The sequence below is a fragment of the Hypomesus transpacificus genome, unplaced genomic scaffold (genome assembly GCF_021917145.1).
Source record: "Hypomesus transpacificus isolate Combined female unplaced genomic scaffold, fHypTra1 scaffold_468, whole genome shotgun sequence".
NCBI lineage: Eukaryota > Metazoa > Chordata > Actinopteri > Osmeriformes > Osmeridae > Hypomesus > Hypomesus transpacificus.
Window position 1 is genome coordinate 13,925 of NW_025813984.1, and position 19,418 is coordinate 33,342.

Below are 19,418 nucleotides of genomic sequence, written 5' to 3' on the forward strand. Positions count from 1 at the left end.
AGGAGTCTTATCTGAGCATCATGGCTTTGCCTCTGGCTTCCTGAGGGGAGATATCCCAGCATCCTCTTGGAGTGGCGCCTGTCACAGCACAAGGACACAGCAGCAGGCCAGAAAATTACCCCAAGCCTCATTAGAGAGAAAGAATGAAAGAGAAAGAGAGATGGTGCAGGGGGCTACAATAAACCATTTAGATGGTTCAAAGCAGAACTTCTCATATCAGGATAGTCAAACTCCTGTCTGTGTAGCGAGTGACCTGTCTGCTATACATCTTGGTTTTTCGCATGAGAGACTTAAGTAGAAAAATGTGATGGTCACACACACAGCACACACAGTAAAGCTAGAAATATTCACTCAATCTAGCATATTAATTCCTCCCCAGCGACAGATATAGTGCGCCAAAATAAGGCTATAACTCTACACAGCCATATTAATTCTCGCGATCGCGGGTCCTCGCAGTTGGAACTAAGTTCCCGACATTCTGGGGCTTATTTGTCCCTGTCTCGTGCGGTCCAGTGGAGCACAGTCGCCCTTTCTCCGTCCCTGCTTCTCAGCACCGGCACCGACCTCGCAGACAAGAGTTGTTTTTTATCTGGGCCATAACTCAGCCTTTACTACACGCGCTCACATTCCTCTGGTTTGCCTTCTGGCGGGAGCAGGAGGTGCGCTCTCCAAGGCCGTGCTGCGAGTGACTAATCGAATTGTGACTGTTTAATCGTTTTTCTCTGTTATTGCCGTTCATTTATGACTCCCTGGAATTAACAATCAATAAAGTGTTTCTCCTCTTTTTATAATGTCCTGTGTTTATCTTTATTCTCAAAGTTGCGCTTGGCCAAATTAATTGAGTTGTGTTTAATTTAAACACTTTGTCCTCTTTCAAGGTAAAGCATATAAAGTCGACAGGCTTCCTTGTCGAATAAAATGATAAATAATAGTGGCAATGAAAGCAGCACTTTGCTCTCTCTGCCTCCGTCCCGAGTCCGTCAAAACACACGCTGAGAGCATCTAGGTGGGGAGAGACTTCTAAAATAAACAGCGCTCTGGCACCAGCCGTCTTCGGGACAGGCGCCCTCGTAAAAAACCCTCTCGCAGTTTGTCTGTCTAGAGGAGACGGCTCTCGGCACCTCCGCTGTTGAACTTGAACTGTCGTTTGATTTATGAGACCGTTGGTATTCCGTCCACGAGACACATCTGCCAACTATGAGACTGCGGAGTTAGTGCAACACTTTCACTTGGTGGAGGGATGCCACGTTTGAATACCCGCTTTGAAAGTCTCAAATCGCCATCCAAGGCCATTTACCGTCAATGATAAAACGGCCTAATAAACGTAAACCGATACGTTTCTTAATGTGTGCGTGTGTTTTGCAGGGGGGGGGGGGGGGGGGCGGCAACTTCACCCTACTCAGTGGATAATGGGAGGGAGCAAGGGAGGAGAGGTAGGGGGAGGCTTTGGGTCGTTTGGCTCCAGCCTTGTGCATAAGCATATGAGAGAGAGAGAGAGAGAGAGAGAGAGAGAGAGAGAGAGAGAGAGAGAGAGAGAGAGAGAGAGAGAGAGAGAGAGAGAGAGAGAGAGAGAGAGAGAGAGAGAGAGAGAGAGAGATGTGGGATTACATCACTGCCCGCGTGGATATATCGGTGGAGCCAAAGGAGGCTCCGTGTGGCCACAGGGAACAGCTCGTGCGTCGGTGAGGAGCCATGCATAGAACGCTGGGTGAGCCGCTCTTACTCCACCTGGACTCGGACCTGATCAGGACCAGTACCCAAGCCCCGAGGAGATGCAGCCAGATCAGACCAGACCACACTTCTGAAGCTGATGTCCCAAAAATGTCACTGAAGTGATTCATTTGTCACGCTGGTGGGCTCGTGGAATTGCCTTGCACCTGTGACGTCTCTGCCTGGACCTATGTCCTAAACCTTTATCTGTGCAGCCAAACATTCCGCTGACCACGCACATCGACGTCCCACTCCTCGACTGCAGTCTCTAGTTGCCATGGTGAACAGCCAACGACCAAGAGGAACTTTCTGATAAACTTTTGGACTGCACAGAGCGCGAAAATCACCTGGTGGAAGCGCTTGCGTCTGTTCAAACTGTATGGGGTGGAAATACTGCACGAGGTGACTTCCACAATCCCCGGGAAGAACACACGGATGCTCTCATATCTCCATTGAGGATTCTATTATTCATCCCTTTCTCACCTGGAACTATCTATTTTACTCTCGTGGAACTACATCACATTGATCTGTCCTGGAACTAACCTCTATCAAGGCGATGGATAGCTCCTACTCTCTCCTCGCCTTGGCTCTTCTGGTGCTGTCTCTTGGGTTCGGGATAGAGGAAGGCATGTGTCAACACTACTTCCTCCTCCGGCCCATTCCAAGCACCAACCTACCCATAGTGCCGCTAAAGGAGGACCCGGACCCTGTTCTAGACCCAAAGGAGAGGGACCTGAACGAGACGGAACTCCGCTCCACTCTAGGGAGCCATTTTGATCCCTTGTTCATGTCCATCACCCCGCCAGAGGACAAATACGTTGGGGAGGAAGACCAGGGCGACTGGGAACTGAGACAGAAACCGTCCGGAGCCATGCCCAAAGAGTTCAAGGCCATTGAGTTTGAAGTCCAGCACGGCAAGAGACAGAAGCCCAGTAAGAAACTCCGCAGACGGCTGCAGCTGTGGCTGTGGTCCTACGCCTTCTGTCCGGTAGTTTACTCATGGAACGACCTTGGGCCCCGGTTCTGGCCACGCTGGGTGAAAGGGGGTAAATGCTACAATAAGCGCTCTTGTTCAGTCCCTGAAGGGATGGTCTGCAAACCTGCCAAATCGGCCCATTTTACGATCTTACGATGGCGCTGCTTGCAGAAAAAGGGGGACTTGAAGTGCTCATGGATACTCGTTCAGTATCCCATTATATCAGAGTGCAAGTGTTCTTGTCCGAACTGAATAGAACTGAAAAATAACTTTTGAAATCATTATGTTGAAATAAATCATAGCTCCATGATTATGTTTTATATGCACTGCCAAGTGTAAGAAGAATGTATATTTTATGTAAATATGTGGTGCCATTTTATTTTAAAACAAACTTTTTAGACGATTTTAAAAGGTCAGTATTATTACTATAACTAAAGGTCTACTGTATTTGTTTGTTGATGTATCTTGATATTTATATTATGAGCAGTTCGTACTGCAAATCATTTGACATACTGTTTGCCTACTGTTACTGAAGGATTTACAAGCTGTTTTCTAATTCTTCTGGATCTTTCTGAGGTTCTGTACATACAGGGAAAGGGAAACGTGGTGGATTCACCATGGACATGAAGCTGGCCTATTTATTATTTAGACCCATGTAGTCATTGTCAATAAAACCACTCAAATGGCACCCAAGAGGGACTTCTGATTTGTTACAACAATGCCACAGATGAGAGATGATCTCTGGGAAGCTGAGGGTCAGAATGTCTCCCTCCTGTAATGGATGAGGTCCAAAGCCAGACAGAGGTTGTGGTGTTGATGGCCAGCCAGACTCAGCCAGGCTATAAATCCAACCTCAGGCCTAAACATTGATCCATTTCATTGATCCAAAATAACAGAACGATGCTGCTCCACTCTTGCCATCAAATGACCTGTTAGAGTAGTTTTAAAGAACAACATGCTGTGTGGCTAGATTGCCAGGAAAGTGCTTTTGTATCCCACTGTGTTCCTGTGTGCTACGTGTCCCTGGAAGTGTGCTCCTGTCTGCCAGAGAAGCTGTTTCTCCGTGTTCCTGTGTTGAATGTTGGCCCACCTAAGTAGTTGCAAAGAGGTTTGAAACACCTTAAAATGACCAACAAGTGCAACTTCCGTTAGTTTGGGGCAGTATGGGAGTTTTTCATTACAGTAATTTCCAGAAACAAAAAGTTTATTTCCGGACTCGGCAGAAATGAAATACACACACCGTCCAGACAGACACACTAACACCGTAGCAAAACGATGGGCTACATTGTGAGGTAGCCTAAAGAAGGAGGTCATCAAGCTGTGTGATGAAAGAAGTGTGTGGTGACATCAGTTTGCGCATATGTGTGTGTGTGCATGTTTGCATGTGCGAGTCGTCTGCTACTTTCCCAGTGTCCTGGTCTCCCCCTGTTAGACAGCAGCCTTTCTCTGACAGTCTAAGGGGTCTTTGTAAAAGGATTAAAATACCTTAATTTTCAGATTTTTGCATTTAAGCTGCATGGCGCCTGAAATACATACTGGCTGGGGGGGGGGGGGGGGGGGGGTCACATGTAGAAACATTCTTCCTGCGTCTGCACTCATTCTCCAAAGAAGAGAACAGAAAAAGATCCAGAGAAAGGGAGATCCAGAGAGAGATCCAGAGAGAGAGAGAGAGAGAGAGAAGCTGAGGGAGGGGGGGGGGGTAATGTTCAAAGGCAGACAGTGAGATGAGGACAATGAGGTTTGGTTGTCTATGTAAAGTACAGTAGCAGTGACTCATTTGGCCTCTGATTAAAGACAGACCAGCAGTTAGTACTCCAAAAACTCAGAACACTGTGTCTGTATTGATCTCACACAAAATGCATTACCATAAACCACAAAACCCTAACCCCCCCCCCCCCTCTCTCTCTCTCTCTTTTTCTCTCTTTCTCATACACACACGATCACATGATCAAAACAAAAGGTGATACCCAACCGGGCATCAAACCAACTCCTGTACCCCTCCCATGACAGTTCTGAACCGCTCTGCCAAAGAGCCTAGGAACAGGTTCCTCATCAGGACTAGCGAGCTACATCAAAGATTGAATACACACACGCTTTAATTGCCTCCTGAAGGATCAAAGCTCCTCAGATCAACCCCATTCTGTTCCTCTGAAGATCGTTGGGGTTTCCATGGAGGGGATGTCTCCCAGCCTGTTCATGGATGCAACCTTTTAATGAGGTTTACATGCCAAGTAAGTAACAAGTAAGTAAGTAAGTAAGTAAGTAAGGGATAGAGACAGACAGGTAGAGAGCAGGGAAAGGGATGGTATCTTTGAATGAGAGGAATAAGGATGAATGAAGAGGTGAAATGAGAGGGGGGGGGTGGAGAAAAAGAGTCAAGATAGTAGAGCAAGTGAGGGAGCAGAGAGGGATAGAGCGATAGTGCAGTGGTCAAGGAGGAGAGGAGAAGGATGGTGGGGTGAAGTGTGTGGGGCGGTGTTCTCTGGTTTCAAACAGGACACTATCTGAGAGAGGTGGGCAGGTATGCTGGCCGAGGTCAGGCTTGGCTTTGATGTGTGTGTGTGTGTTAAAAACTTGGTTACACGTTATTACTGCCAGCATCATAGAAGAGTAGAAAAGAGCAGGGAGCAGTAAAGAAAGGCTACAAGCACACACATTATAGATCATTGGTGTATAGACACACACACAAATTGAAAATGCCCAGCAGTCAACACACATACAACACGATAAAGACCATTTATGTGTGTGTGTGTGTGTGTGTAAATCATATCAGAGGTAGCTCATCTAATGGCCACACATCAAGCGGCTCCCACGGGGCGTTCTGTCTGAGTGTTCCATGGAGGGGCACATGGAGGGGAAAGAGGGGGGGGGGAGGTAGGAGGGAGGAGAGAGGAATAGGAGAAACAAAGACAGAGGGGAGTGGAAGAAGGAGGAGGGAGGGAGAGAGAAAGGGGGGAAGACAATAGAGAGAGACAGACGAGAGGGGAAGGTGCACACAGTGTCTACGAAGGGTTTATGGAGCCTGGAAAGCATCTTTGAAGGTTGTATTATTATTTCTTCTTTTGGAAAGAATGGTGAAAACATCTTTCCGTTGCTCTCTCACAGGCACACGTGTTAAGTACCCTGCCCATCACAGCCTTGCTCCAGTATTGGGCTATCTTGGCATGGCACTCCCTCACAATGAAATTCTGTCTCTCAGGGGATAGAGAGAACTGTATGTCTGCAGTGCAAGCTATGGGAGATGAGACAATGGAGTTTAGCATGGACACCCACACACACATACACACACACAGCTCAGGTAACAAGAACAGTCTGTTCCCAATCTATTTAACACGTGTGTATGTGTGTGTGCATGATCACTTCTTTGCCTTTCACTCCCGCTCTTTGTCTCTCCTCAATCACTTGTTTAGCATGACAAGGAATACATCGTGGTTGAGGCCAACCTCTCCTCCAACATCCTCCGTCCATCCCCGTTAAAAAAGTGAAATGTTCCAAGTTCCAATTCTGCAGTCTCACATATGTACCCAGGGTGCACACCCCCACACACCCCCCTCGCTGTGGATTAGCGTCTGTATTGCTCCTCAGGAATGCTGGCTGTGGCTCAGAGATGGTCTGATCAGTAGGTGGTACACCATCGCACACTCTTGATATCGAGACATTGAGTCAGACTTCCATTCAGTCAAAGCAGCACACCACAGGCTCCATGATTCTTGTGGCACAGCTGTGACAGGTTATGGCACTCGTATGACAGCTGTGAAGGTGCAGGAGTGACAGGCCCGTGGGGGGGGGGGGAGAGGAGGAGGAGGATGTCACACACAGACGTTCCAAGGTTTTCACTTTGGCGTGTGAGACTACATGATGCAACTCCACCCAGGCTGCCGCCAGGCCTCTCACGCACACACACACACACGCACACACACACACACACACATACACACACACACCTTATGCAAAAAGTTGCTGAGCATCATAAACCCACACAACCGGAGCCTGTGGGCAAGTATCACACATAGACACACACACACATATACACACAAACACACCCACAACTCTAACAAACCTGCCGCCTGGCTTGTTTTTCTGAGTGGTACTCTCGAAATACTTGTCATTGTTTCCTGCCCTCCATCCCTCCCACAAGCCAGGATGCATCTAGAGTATAGTATACAGACACACACACACACACACACAGCACCCCACAACCAACCTGAGACTCGCCTCTATGGACTACCTGGTCTTCAGTAGACCAGAAAGTGTTTCACCTGGATATTCCCTCCACAGGTTACACTGCAAGAGCTCACACGGACGGGGAGCTGGGAGATGGATGGATGAAGTGCTGAGAGGAGGGTGTTAAAAGGAAGATGAATGCAGAGGCAGAAATAGAGATAGTGAGGCTCACAGAGGCAGAGGGAAAGACCGAGGCAGATACAGCCCCCCTGAACCACAAAGCTCCCTGGAGGAGACAAGGAGAGAGGAGTGGGGGCGACTGAAGCAGGAGAGGGAAAGACAGGAGAGGGTTAGAGGAGAAAGCTGGATGGAGGCAGGGGGGCTAGCTGTTGTGACATTGAGTGGTCCAAGGGCCAGAAGATTGATGACAGTCTGGGTGTATTTGTGCCAAGGTAGAGCAGACAGACCTGCCGTTAGGTAGCCCCAATGTCCTGTGTATGCACGTGTGTGTGTGTGTGCATTTGAGTCTGTCCATATGTGAATGTGTGCGTGCGAGGTGTACGCATGTCAACCAGTGTGTCTCGACGTCTGTCTCGAATCTCTCTCATGTCTATATTTGCCTGACTGTACCATGCGAGCACTCCTCCACATCTCACAATGTGGCTAAGTCTTGAGAGTGCACGCCTGGGCAAGTGTGTATGCTGTGTGTGCACGTGTAGTGTGAGAGCGTGTGTGTGTGTGTGTGTGTGTGTGCAGAAAGGGAAGGGGATTACACTGCTCCGCAGTGTTCAGACTGTTTATGCATACCAGTGGGGTGTGAGGGCCTCTCTGTCGCACTCTGTTGACACTAACTTATTTTGGGAAAATTCCACAGAGCGGGAGAGAAGCCGGCCATTAATCACCCACACTGCAGCTCGCCGGGATGCGAGCCTGTCACTCACGCTCCTCACTGCTGCTATTACTCTCCTCAACCATAACAGAGGGCCTGTGAGTGGCGTGAAGCGTCGTGTTTGTGTGTGTGGGGGGGGGAGAGTTATGGGAGTGCTGCTGGTTCTGTGATTGTATCTATTAGCAGGGTGTAGAGTCCCCTCATGCTTGTACATCAGAGCTTGTGGTGTTCTTAAAACACATGCACACTGGGGAGACAGATGAGTGTTGATAATAACGCGTCCTTAACCCTTGTGCTACCTTCGGGTCATTGTGACCCACTGTCGCGTTGCAATAACTTTACCTAACCCTTGTGCTACCTTCGGGTCATTGTGACCCACCGCAGTGTCTGCGTTGTCAATTACGAAGCATCTCCCTGCCCCCAAAGTGTTATGTCACTAGTTAACACTAGGTGGAGCTGTCTCCGGGTCATTGTGACCCAGCACAGTGTCTACCTTGTCAATTATGGTGGTCGAATTAGGTAGGCGTCATTGGACTCTCTCAACTTGACGAGGTCGGATCCACGCCTGCAACATCTCCGATACGCCTCCAACATCTCCCCTAAGTCTAATGACGCCTTTACGATTCAACATTCAGCGATCACTCTCAGCGGGAAAATGGTCCGGGCTTCAGAGAAACCGCAGCCAGACCAGTCTGCCAAGCGGCATGGCAGGCCTTGGACTGAGACGGGTGACGTCAAGTCTGGTGTAAGAGAAACCGCAGCTGGACGTCTCTGCCGAGCAGACAGTCGAGAGGCGTGGCAGGCCTTGGAATGAGACGGCTGACATTGACCTATATTAAATTGATAAGGTCAGAACGACGGGAAACAAATGAAATCAATGCGCATCACAAACTTGTTCATCCACTTTATTTTGTCCAACCACGGCCTTTACGATTCAACGATCGCCGATCCCTCTCGGCGTGAGAATCGGCCGGGCTTTAGAGAAACCGCAGGTGGACCTCTCTGCCGATCTGACTGTCGATAAGCGTGGCAGGCCTTGGAATGAGACGGGTGACGTCAAGTCTAGCGCCAGAGAAACTGCAGCCGGACCTCTCTGTTGACCAAAAGTTTTGAGACGGGCAACATTGACCTAGTTTAAATTGATAAGGTTGGAACGACGGAAGACAAAATAAATCAATGCGCATCACAAACTTGTTCATCCACTTTATTTTGTCCAACCACGGCCTTTACGATTCGACGATCGGCGATCCCTCTCGGCGGGAGAATTAGCCATGGGTCAGAATTTTTGTTTTTGTTTTAAAGATTTTATTTACAACGGACACAACACAAGTAAGGTGAGGAGCCGAAACCCCCCTCACCCAACTGACACTGTCCACAAAAAAACCCAAAAACCAATACATATATTATAGACGCAATAAACCATTGCCCTTCCCATCCACTGTGACCGAAAAAATATATAAAATAAAAATTGATCGAAATGATCTGTGACCCCACCTTAACTGCTTCCCAAAGGAGTTAAAACTTCCAACGATGGTTTAGGATGGTTATGTCATCCCTTCACACTAAACTGGAAACATATTTTCTAATTTGGAGCCATCACAGAGCCAGTAACACAGAGGTCACCATTTCTGACAACAGTCAGAATGTGTGACCCAGAAAAAAAGCCCTCCAAAAAATTTGTGACCCCACCGTAACTGCTTCCCAAAGGAGTTAAATCTTCAAACGATGGTTTGTGGTAGTCATATCATCTCTTCACACTAATATGGAAGCAAATGTTCTGATTTGGAGCCATGACAGAGCCAGTTCCACAGAGGTCACCATTTCTGACAGCCGTCAGAATGTGTGACCCAAAAAATGTCATAAAAAAAGATCGAAATTATCTGTTACCCCACCGTAACTAATTCTCAAAGGAGTTAATTCTTCAAACGAAGGTTTGGGGTAGTTATATCATCCCTTCACACTTATCTGGAACCATATTTTCTGATTTGGAGCCATCACAGAGCCAGTTCCACAGAGGTCACAATTTCTGACAGCCGTCAGAATGTGTGACCCAGAAAAAAAGCCCTCCAAAAACTGTGTGACCCCACCGTAACTGCTTCCCAGAGGAGTTAAATCTTCAAACGATGGTTTGTGGTAGTCATATCATCTCTTCATACTAATCTGGAACCATATTTTCTGATTTGGAGCCATCACAGAGCCACAGCCGTCAGAATGCGTGACCCAGAAACAAAGCCCTCCAAAAAATGTTTGACCCCACCGTAACTGCTTCCCAGAGGAGTTAAATCTTCAAACGATGGTTTGTGGTAGTCATATCATCTCTTCATACTAATCTGGAACCATATTTTCTGATTTGGAGCCATCACAGAGCCAGTTCCACAGAGGTCACCATTTCTGACAGCCGTCAGAAAGCGTGACCCAGAAAAAAAGCCCTCCAAAAAATGTGTGACCCCACCGTAACTGCTTCCCAAAGGAGTTAAATCTTCAGACGATGGTTTGTGGTAGTCATATCATCTCTTCACACTAATATGGAAGCACATTTTCTGATTTGGAGCCATCACAGAGCCAGTTCTACAGAGGTCACCATTTCTGACAGCCGTCAGAATGTGTGACCCTAAAAATTCCCTCAAAATAATGTGTGACCCCACCGTAACTGCTTTCCAAAGGAGTTAAATCTTCAAACGATGGTTTGTGGTAGTCATATCATCTCTTCATACTAATCTGGAACCATATTTTCTGATTTGGAGCCATCACAGAGCCAGTTCCACAGTGGTCACCATTTCTGACAGCCGTCAGAATGCGTGACCCAGAAAAAAAGCCCTCCAAAAAATGTGAGACCCCCACCGTAACTGCTTCCCAGAGGAGTTAAATCTTCAAACGATGGTTTGTGGTAGTCATATCATCTCTTCACACTTATATGGAAGCAAATTTTCTGATTTGGAGCCATCACAGAGCCAGTTCTACAGAGGTCACCATTTCTGACAGCCGTCAGAATGTGTGACCCAAAAAATGTAATAAAAAAAAGATCGAAATTATCTGTTAGCCCACCGTAACTGCTTCTCAAAGGAGTTAATTCTTCAAACGATGGTTTGGGGTAGTTATATTATCCCTTCACACTAATCTGGAACCATATTTTCTGATTTGGAGCCATCACAGAGCCAGTTCCACAGAGGTCACCATTTCTGACAGCCGTCAGAATGCGTGACCCAGAAAAAAAGCCCTCCAAAAAATGTGTGACCCCACCGTAACTGCTTCCCAGAGGAGTTAAATCTTCAAACGATGGTTTCTGGTAGTCATATCATCTCTTCACACTTATATGGAAGCACATTTTCTGATTTGGAGCCATCACAGAGCCAGTTCTACAGAGGTCACCATTTCTGACAGCCGTCAGAATGTGTGACCCAAAAAATGTCATAAAAAAAAGATCGAAATTATCTGTTACCCCACCTTAACTAATTCTCAAAGGAGTTAATTCTTCAAACGATGGTTTGGGGTAGTTATATCATCCCTTCACACTTATCTGGAACCATATTTTCTGATTTGGAGCCATCACAGAGCCAGTTCCACAGAGGTCACCATTTCTGACAGCCGTCAGAATGTGTGACCCAAAAAACTTTACCTAACCCTTGAGCTATCTTCGGGTCAGGGGAAACCGCAGCCAGACCCGCCTGCCCAAAGGCATGGCACGCCATTATTTAGTCCGACCGCGTTTTTGGAGAAACCGCAGTCGGACCCACCCGCCCACCTAGATTGAATTGACGATGTCGGAACAACAGGAGACAAATGAAATCAATGCCTTTCGCTAACATCCCTCTCGTCTCAAGTTTATTTAGTCCAACCGCGGCCTTTATGGGTCGGACGATCGGCGACCCCTCTCGGCGGGAGAATCGGCCGGGCTTCGGGGAATCCACAGCCGTGCCAAGAGGGATCGCAGGCCAATATCTCAAAGACGGCCTTTATGCTTCGACAATCCGCGATCATTCTTTGGCGGTCGAATTAGGGATCATTTGTCCATGTAATCACGTGAGCTATAGGCAAGTCCTACTAACACACATTAGTTGGGGGTCAGGACCTCCGTTATCTAGGGTCACGCAGCTATGGCTCGGGATTTCAGTGCGCTGCAAGTTCTACAACAGATGTTTGCAAATATCGAGATGAGACCGAGGATGTGTCAGAAATAGAAGACGGCGAAGAGTGTGTGGAGCATGTGGCAGAAGAGCAGGAAGAAGAAGAAGAAGAAAAAGACGACGGGCAAGAGTAAGCGGAGCATGTGTCGGAACAAGAAGACGGGCAAGAGTATAATGCAGTCGACGACAACGCAGCCGCCGCCAACCGAGCCCAACCGGCGCCGTTTCCCACGCTCACGACATCGTCTCTGTGTTTTTACTCTTTGTCACGCCACAAATCGAAAGAGCTATTTTGGACGAGACAAATCGGGAAGGCTATCTGAAACGCGGAGAGGAGTGGAAAGCCATGGACGCCACTGACCTACGTGCCTACATAGGGCTGCTAATCCTGGCAGGGGTTTACAAGTCCCGAGGCGAAGCGGCCGCCAGTCTATGGGACGCGCAAAGCGGCAGAGCGATTTTCCGCGCTACCATGCAGCTGAAAGTCTTCTACACCTATTCGACGTCGATACCATTTGACGAACGTGGGACGCGAGCGGCGAGACGCTCCACGGACAAGTTGGCAGCAATACGAGAGGTCTGGGATATGTGGGTAGGGAGATTACCCCGCCTCTACGACCCAGGGCCCGAAGTGACCGTGGATGAACAACTGCTTGCATTCAGAGGACGGTGTCCTTTCAGACAGTACATGCCGAGTAAACCGACAAAGTATGGGATCAAGTTGTGGGTCACGTGCGATGCGAATTCAAGCTATGCTTGGAAAATGCGAGTGTACACCGGGAAGTAGAGCGACGGAGCCCCGGACAGGAACCAGGGGATGCGCGTCGTGCTCGATATGACAGAGGCCCAGAAGGATCGCAATGTCATGTGCGACAATTTCTTCACCTCCTACGAACTCGGACGAGGGCTCATGGCGACGAGAAACATTGCCATGGTTGGCAGTTGGCACCGTGCGAAAGAACAGGACCGAGCTCCCGTCCGAGCTGCTGACAAAGAGGCGACGGGTGCTGTTCTCAGTTCGCCTTCACTCCCACAACTACTCTGGTTTCCTATCTCGCGAAGAAAAATATGAACGTTTTACTCATGAGCACACGCCACACAAACGCTGACATCAGTGACAGAAATGACGGCAAACCGACCATCGTCCTAGACTACAACCGCAACAAAGGAGGTTTCGACAATCTGGACAAGGTCATCATGGCCTACAGCTGTTAAAGGAAGACGACCCGCTGGCCCCTCGACATCTTCAGCATGTCTCCTCCTACAACACGTTTGTGATATGGAGAGGTCAACCCCAACTGGATGCCGCGTAAGCACAACAAGACAAGGTTTTTCCTTGAGCAGCTCTGAGGGGCCCTCGTGACTCCGCTGATCGACAAATGATGTCTGCCCCGCACGGAAGCTGCTGCCGCGGTTGTGACAGATCTACGGATGGCCAGCTGTCGCGATCCACCTCCTCGACGGCAACCCAAAGAGGATGGCGCAGCAGCAGCCGCCGCCTCCTCATTGACAGGACCAACCTCATCGGTCCCTGCCAGTAAGAGGAAGAGATGTCAAGTCTGCCTTGTGAAGAAGGCCGTAAAACTTTCACCATTTGTCGTGGGTGTAAGAGGCATGTCTGCAAATTCTGTTCGCATGTATAATGCCCCACATGCCCCACCGAGCTGGGCTTCGGCCAAGGAGAGGTTCCCGTTGACCCTGGACGACCTTCAGGAGAGTGTGCAGAAGACTGAACAACTCAGTTGAGTGCAGAAGAAGGCTTTGCCTTCAGCAGCAAGCCGCCAATGCCACCGCCACCACGTGCATGGGATGTATAGATGTTGTATCAGGACGGCGGGCTGGAGGTCTATCCCTAGTGCTGTCTGCGGGTCGTTGTGAAGCACGGTGTCATGCATGGTGTGCCAACTTTTCATGATACAAAAATAAAGTGAAACATTTGATATTATTCCTCGCGTTGTCTGCCTAGTCTATGACGCCACTCTCGTGCTGTTTCGGGGTCGTGATGAGTCAAACTGACGTTGTGACAACTTTTTCATAATAAAAAATTAATAAAGTGAAACCTTTTATTTCTAGCCTTGTCTGCCTAGCCTATTAGTACACTCTCGTGCTGTATCCTAGTCTGCGCTGTGATTCACCATACCTCATCTGTTACGCCACTTTCGTGCTGACAACCTTTCGTAATACAAAAATAAAAGTGAAACATTATCTGTCGAAATAAAAATAAAATCACATTAGACCTGACCAAGGAGCGAACTCAGGCCGCATAGTTGAAAGCCCCTAGCCTTGCCACTACACCACTGGGGAAATGCTTCTTTGTTGCGTCTATGCCTTTATTTTAGACACGGCAACGTCAGTGTTGTCTATTAAACAGCCCTGCACTGTCTCCGGTTCCTTGTGACCCACAGCGGTCTTCTGACAACTTTTCATAATACAAAAATATATAAAGTGAAACATTTTATTCCCCAGTGTGGTTCACAATCACAATGACCCAGAGACAGTGCGAAGGTGGCGTAATAGATAGAGCTGTGGGTCACAACAACCTGGAGACAGCGCAAAGGATAAGTTCAAGCTGCATAGACAATGAGGAGAGCGTGAGGGTTAATACACACACACGCAGTAATGTTTGTGTACTAGGGAACACAAGCTGATGTGTGAGATTACCAAAGAGGGCCATCTACTGGCTGTATGAAAATCTGAAGTTTATAACAACTTATTAATTTAGCACACTTATCTTAAGAAACACACATAGGGAATTTGAACCTACAATCTCTTAAACCGTAGTCAAATGCTCTACTACTGAGCTATACTTATCGCCAGTTAGCTGTATCCAAGTATGTGAATGTGCAATAAGTAGATCTCACTAACTACTTAGTTTAGGAGTGTCTCCATTCCCATGGTTTTCCATAATGGTTTGCTGTTAATGAGACCATTAACCGACATGAGAACATACACACGCACAACAGCATTCTGGGTAGCACCAGCCACATTTATAAGTACTTATAATGGTTTATACCAAGGCCTTAGAAACTGTAGGCACACAGGCAAGGTATTTCCAAAGGTGCTTCACCAGATAAGCACCAAGTACAGACACATATTCACAACATTTTTATAAATATAAATTAAAATAATATTTCACCTCCAAAGACCTGGAACACAATGAATGACTGATTGTATTCAGAGTGTAGGTCCTGCAGATCAGTAACACTGATTGGCATCAGGATGAAAATGGCACCATTTAAGAGGTGGAAATTCAAGAATGGAATACAGCTGTAGCTTCAAATAACTGAACTTCTGACAGAATAAAACACCATTCACATTCATGATTCCTTTGGTCCCGAAGGGAACAAAACAGGCTGATGTTGGTAAGTGTGTGGGTGTGTGCTTCAGTCAGTCCAAAGATCACCAATACAAGCCCAGTAACAGTTCTCTATACATGGTCCCACAGACCCCGGAGGCGCCGCCACCTGGCCTCTTGAAGCCCCAACCTAGAAACTCCACAGGTCCTGCTGTCGTCCTGATGAGATCCAGGAAGATGGTCACTGGGGAAAGGGACCAGGAAACGTATGAAGATGGAAGCATTGAACACCTCCCACATGTGGCTTGTGGTAGTTCACCGTCAGAGACTGATCCCAGGTCAGTGTAGGGGCAGGGGCCCCTGTAGTTCATCACCAAAGGCTGCTCTCAGGTCAGTGGTTCCTGGAGTTAAAGAAGCCCACGCTGGTGGGAGACTCCTTCACTGTTACCGTTACAAAGTTGGCCGTGACGTCCGTAACAAACACGTGTTCTAGAAGGCTACGCGCGGGACGCCAGTCAGAGTCCACTGCCTCCATATCAACTGGGACCGGATGGATCCTGGGGCCCCCATTGCCTGCGTATGGAGAAGCATCGCCACCTTCTGATTCGCTGCTACTAGTGTCGTCTGAGTCACCTGTGCTGAGGTCATTGAGGCTCCGCTGTCCTGACTTCCGGTCCTCTGCACATGGTCTGTCCTGCCTCGCTCCTCCTCCTTCCCCCGGGGTCCCACCCCCCCTCCCCATAACCCCCACTGCCTTCCTCTCTCTCCCCACCTCAGTCATCTTGTCCTCTCTTTGCCTTGGTCCTCCTCCTCCTCTTCCTTCCTGTCTGGGAGTGTGTGTCTCTCTAGTGCTTCCCCCTGCTCCCTTCACTACTGTGCTGCTGCCACTTCTTAAACTGGACCTTGATGTTGCCACAGCAACGCCACCGTTTCCTTGGAGACCGTTCCCAGATGCTGTCTTGGTGACACTCTGCAGGTTGAGGGCTCTGAGGTTGAGGGCCTGGCTGGCACGGTCCCTGGCTGAGGGAGGGGGGGAAGGGGCGGGCCTGGAGCTGCCTTGTGGAGCTCCACCTGGGCCCTCTGGTCGTCTCTGCCCCAGGGAAGGGCGTTGAGCTGCGCCGCATGTTGTCTGACCTCCCCCTAACCCCGCGGAAGGCTTAGAAGTCTGCAGACCCAGTGTGGTGCTGCCCCCCAGCTTCAGAGAGCCTGTCCTGCTACTGCCACAGTCAGAGAGAGAGCGCTTCAGCTCAGAGGAGCTCTTACTGTGGGCGGGAGGGGCTCGACCCATGGAGGAAGAGGAGGAGGAGGAAGAGGGAGAGGAGGCGGAAATAGATCTGCCAGGCCAAAGGCAGCTGAGAGCTCCAGGTTTAGGGGCCCCGGGTTGGGAAAAGGCCCCTGAAGAGCCCTGGGCACCTGAATCCTCCCTGCCTGCCCTGGCCAGGCCTGGGTAGGTGAAGCTGGCTGGCTGTAGGGGCTTCTTTACTCCACCTCTTGAGTCCTCTCTGGGGGGGTCACGGGAGGGGCGCAGGGCCTGGGGGCGAGGGGGGGGTGGGGTCTTGGCCTGTCTCAGAGCACGGAGCTCAGGAAGGAGGGGTTTTCTCCCACGCTTCTTTCTGACTGGCTCCTGCTTGGCCGCCAGGGCAGGCGGCCTCTTCTGGGGAGAGGAAGGCAGGTCTCGTAGGCGTGGCCCTGGCCGGGCCTTCTTCACCTGGTCCTCGTCATCTGAGGAAGAGGAGGAAGCAGAAGAGGAGAGGCCAGAGGACGAAGAGGAGGAGGAGCGGCTGGATTTGGCAGCAGCCGGAACTGGCTCCTGGAAATTGGAGAAACACGTTATGAGTAATTCTTGTTACATCCTACTATTTATATTCTCTGTGTTTGCCTCAGGATCTAATGACTTCCCAATCATCTTGTCTCGCTATCTTTGTCTAGGTCGTCAGTTTACCCATCTCAAAAGGTGGTTAAACAGACCATGCTACTGTGCAGTTGGAAAGAGTAAACAATATTAAGAGGGGGCTGTCAGAGTGAGTGTGTGAGCTGTCAATTACCAGAATTTTCCGTGGACGTCCTCTTGGTCGCTTCCCTTTTTTCTGGAACAGCAGCTCCCTCTCCTGTTCCCTGGAGGAACCACATACAAACAATCACTCACCTATCTCCACATCATTCAATTTAGTGTGTAAATTCAACTAACTGTATGTAAAAAAAAAAAGTGCAGCCTACCTCTTATGGAAGGCTGCAAGTAACCTGGGATCCAAAATGTTTTCTTCAGGCTCCCAGCTGTTGTGCCTGGACAAAAAACATACACATGGTGTAACTGTGAGGTCAGATGGCTGAGCGGTTAGGGAATTGGGCTACCAATCAGAAGGTTGCCGGTTCGATTCCTGACAGTTCCCAATGACGTTGTGTCCCTGTACCACCCTACTTGCCTTGGGGGAATATCCCTGTACTTACTGTAAGTTGCTCTGGATAAGAGTCTGCTAAATGACTAAATGTAACTCAAGTACTTAGAATCTACATAACATACAACCACGTACCTCTCGAAATGTTTACGTTTCGCTATCAAGTGGGATTTTTTTAGGGCTCGGCTGAAGTGCAAAAATGAAGGCCTAGTTGCAACATATGTCAGTTATGATCAGTGTCGTAGTAGTCGTAGTAGTTTGTATGGTTGTGTCTCATGGAGTGATGCCAAACTAAAGTGAGATCTTTAAACAGGGTTACCGTCACGAGATTGGAAGTATTGTTGGCTTCTGTAGATGTAGATCTACATAAGCTGTATTACCGGTTCAAATCTTGTTATTTCGTTTTATATCGTTTTGGTATGTTATATTTTGGTTTAGTGCACATCTGTTAAAAAGGTAAACTAATCGGAATATGCTGAAAAGACAAACAACGCTAACTTTCGTGGTCGTATCGTATACTGCCTCAACGTTCAAAGTCATATAATTTATAGCAATAAAAAGCACGCAGCTTCGCATTGTTTTAGTTAGCTAAAGGGTAGGCTAAATTTGCTACATGCACTTGCTTATACATGAGGGTATAAGCAAGTAGGCTACATAGTTTTGTGGTTGTAAAATCATGCTGGGATACGTGATATACGTAATGGGCGTTCCATATCTCCAAAACAGCGGCTGGCTAGTGTGTGCAAATAATTATGCTGCTGCTGTCAACCCTTACTACACTAAAGATAGCTGTTGACACGGTAGCGGCTGCACTGCTAGCAACGACAATAAAACAAGACTCTTGTCAAGAGACAGAAAACGCTCTGCCGTTCCCTAGCGTGCATGCATTCAATGATTCACAGGACAAATGATCCGATGTAATAAGTATTGTAAATGCAATGATTATGTGTGGGTTAACGATAGAAATACTGCAAGTCGCTAAGAGAGCGGGGGGCTACATTGTTGTCATTGTTTGGAGCCCAGAGGCTGCCAGCTAAAATAGCTGGCTGGCTACTCACTTGGAGGACCACCCTCTCCACTTCACCAAATACTCAAACTTGCCCTGCAGGAAACGAGAGAAAAAATAATTCACCCGACCGCTAATGCAAAGTAGTATGTACATATATTCTGTGGCGACATTTTATACCTTTCTTGGCCGTTTGTTGAGGATGCATTCCGCGTCAAATACCTGCCCTACAGTTACCCCCTCCATGGCTGCGTAGCCCCTCTCTTTACGAGCGGAAAAAGCAAAATAGGCTAAGGCAAATGGCCTCAGTCGGCCACTGTAGTTTCTCTCGCACCATTTACGTCACTTTCGTTTTTTAAGAATTATTTTTATTTAATATAATGATTTGTTCCTAAAAGTGTAGTTACGGCAGCATATTGCTGCCACACTAGAAAAAAAGCATCAGTAACACGTTATAACTTGACATGTTTCTTGTTATAACAAGATGTTTATCATGTTATAACAAGTTATTTTCACGTTATAACGTGATGCAAACGTATCTTGTTATAACAAGAAACATTTATCACGTTATAACGTGAAACTTATCATGTTATAATTGAAACTTATCACGTTATAACGTGAAACAAACTTATCACGTTATTTACATAGGTCATATACTATCCGGTCTGCAGACAAGGGATCATTAAGGAACATGGCTCATTTACAAGACTTGGTTAAGTTTTACTTCATGCTTGGGCCGAGACTGCTTTTATTGAGCATGGTGGATGATATTGCGTTAAGTATGCGTACATAAAGAATAATTTTAAAATGCATGGGGGTACAGAAGGAACAATGTTTTGGGCCATGGTAATAGTTTAT

General features: G+C 48.0%; 2 protein-coding genes and 1 pseudogene across 2 annotated transcripts; 2 read left to right on the plus strand and 1 right to left on the minus strand.

Moving 5' to 3' along the window:
• The first annotated feature begins 1,569 nt into the window (after positions 1-1,569).
• LOC124465320 (noggin-3-like) lies at positions 1,570-3,390 on the plus strand. The gene has a single exon (XM_047017041.1). The coding sequence runs from the start codon at positions 2,267-2,269 to the stop codon at positions 2,936-2,938; it is 672 nt and encodes a 223-aa protein (XP_046872997.1). The 5' UTR covers positions 1,570-2,266; the 3' UTR covers positions 2,939-3,390.
• Positions 3,391-8,394: 5,004 nt separating this feature from the next.
• LOC124465321 lies at positions 8,395-13,246 on the plus strand (annotated as a pseudogene).
• Positions 13,247-14,820: 1,574 nt separating this feature from the next.
• On the minus strand, positions 14,821-18,836 carry LOC124465319 (chromobox protein homolog 2-like). The gene is made up of 5 exons (XM_047017040.1): positions 18,741-18,836; positions 18,613-18,656; positions 17,376-17,441; positions 17,204-17,273; positions 14,821-16,968 (listed from the first exon to the last, which is right to left on the minus strand). Exons 1-5 carry the CDS (start codon positions 18,804-18,806, stop codon positions 15,550-15,552), a joined length of 1,665 nt encoding a protein of 554 aa, XP_046872996.1. The 5' UTR covers positions 18,807-18,836; the 3' UTR covers positions 14,821-15,549.
• Between the last annotated feature and the right edge of the window lie 582 nt (positions 18,837-19,418).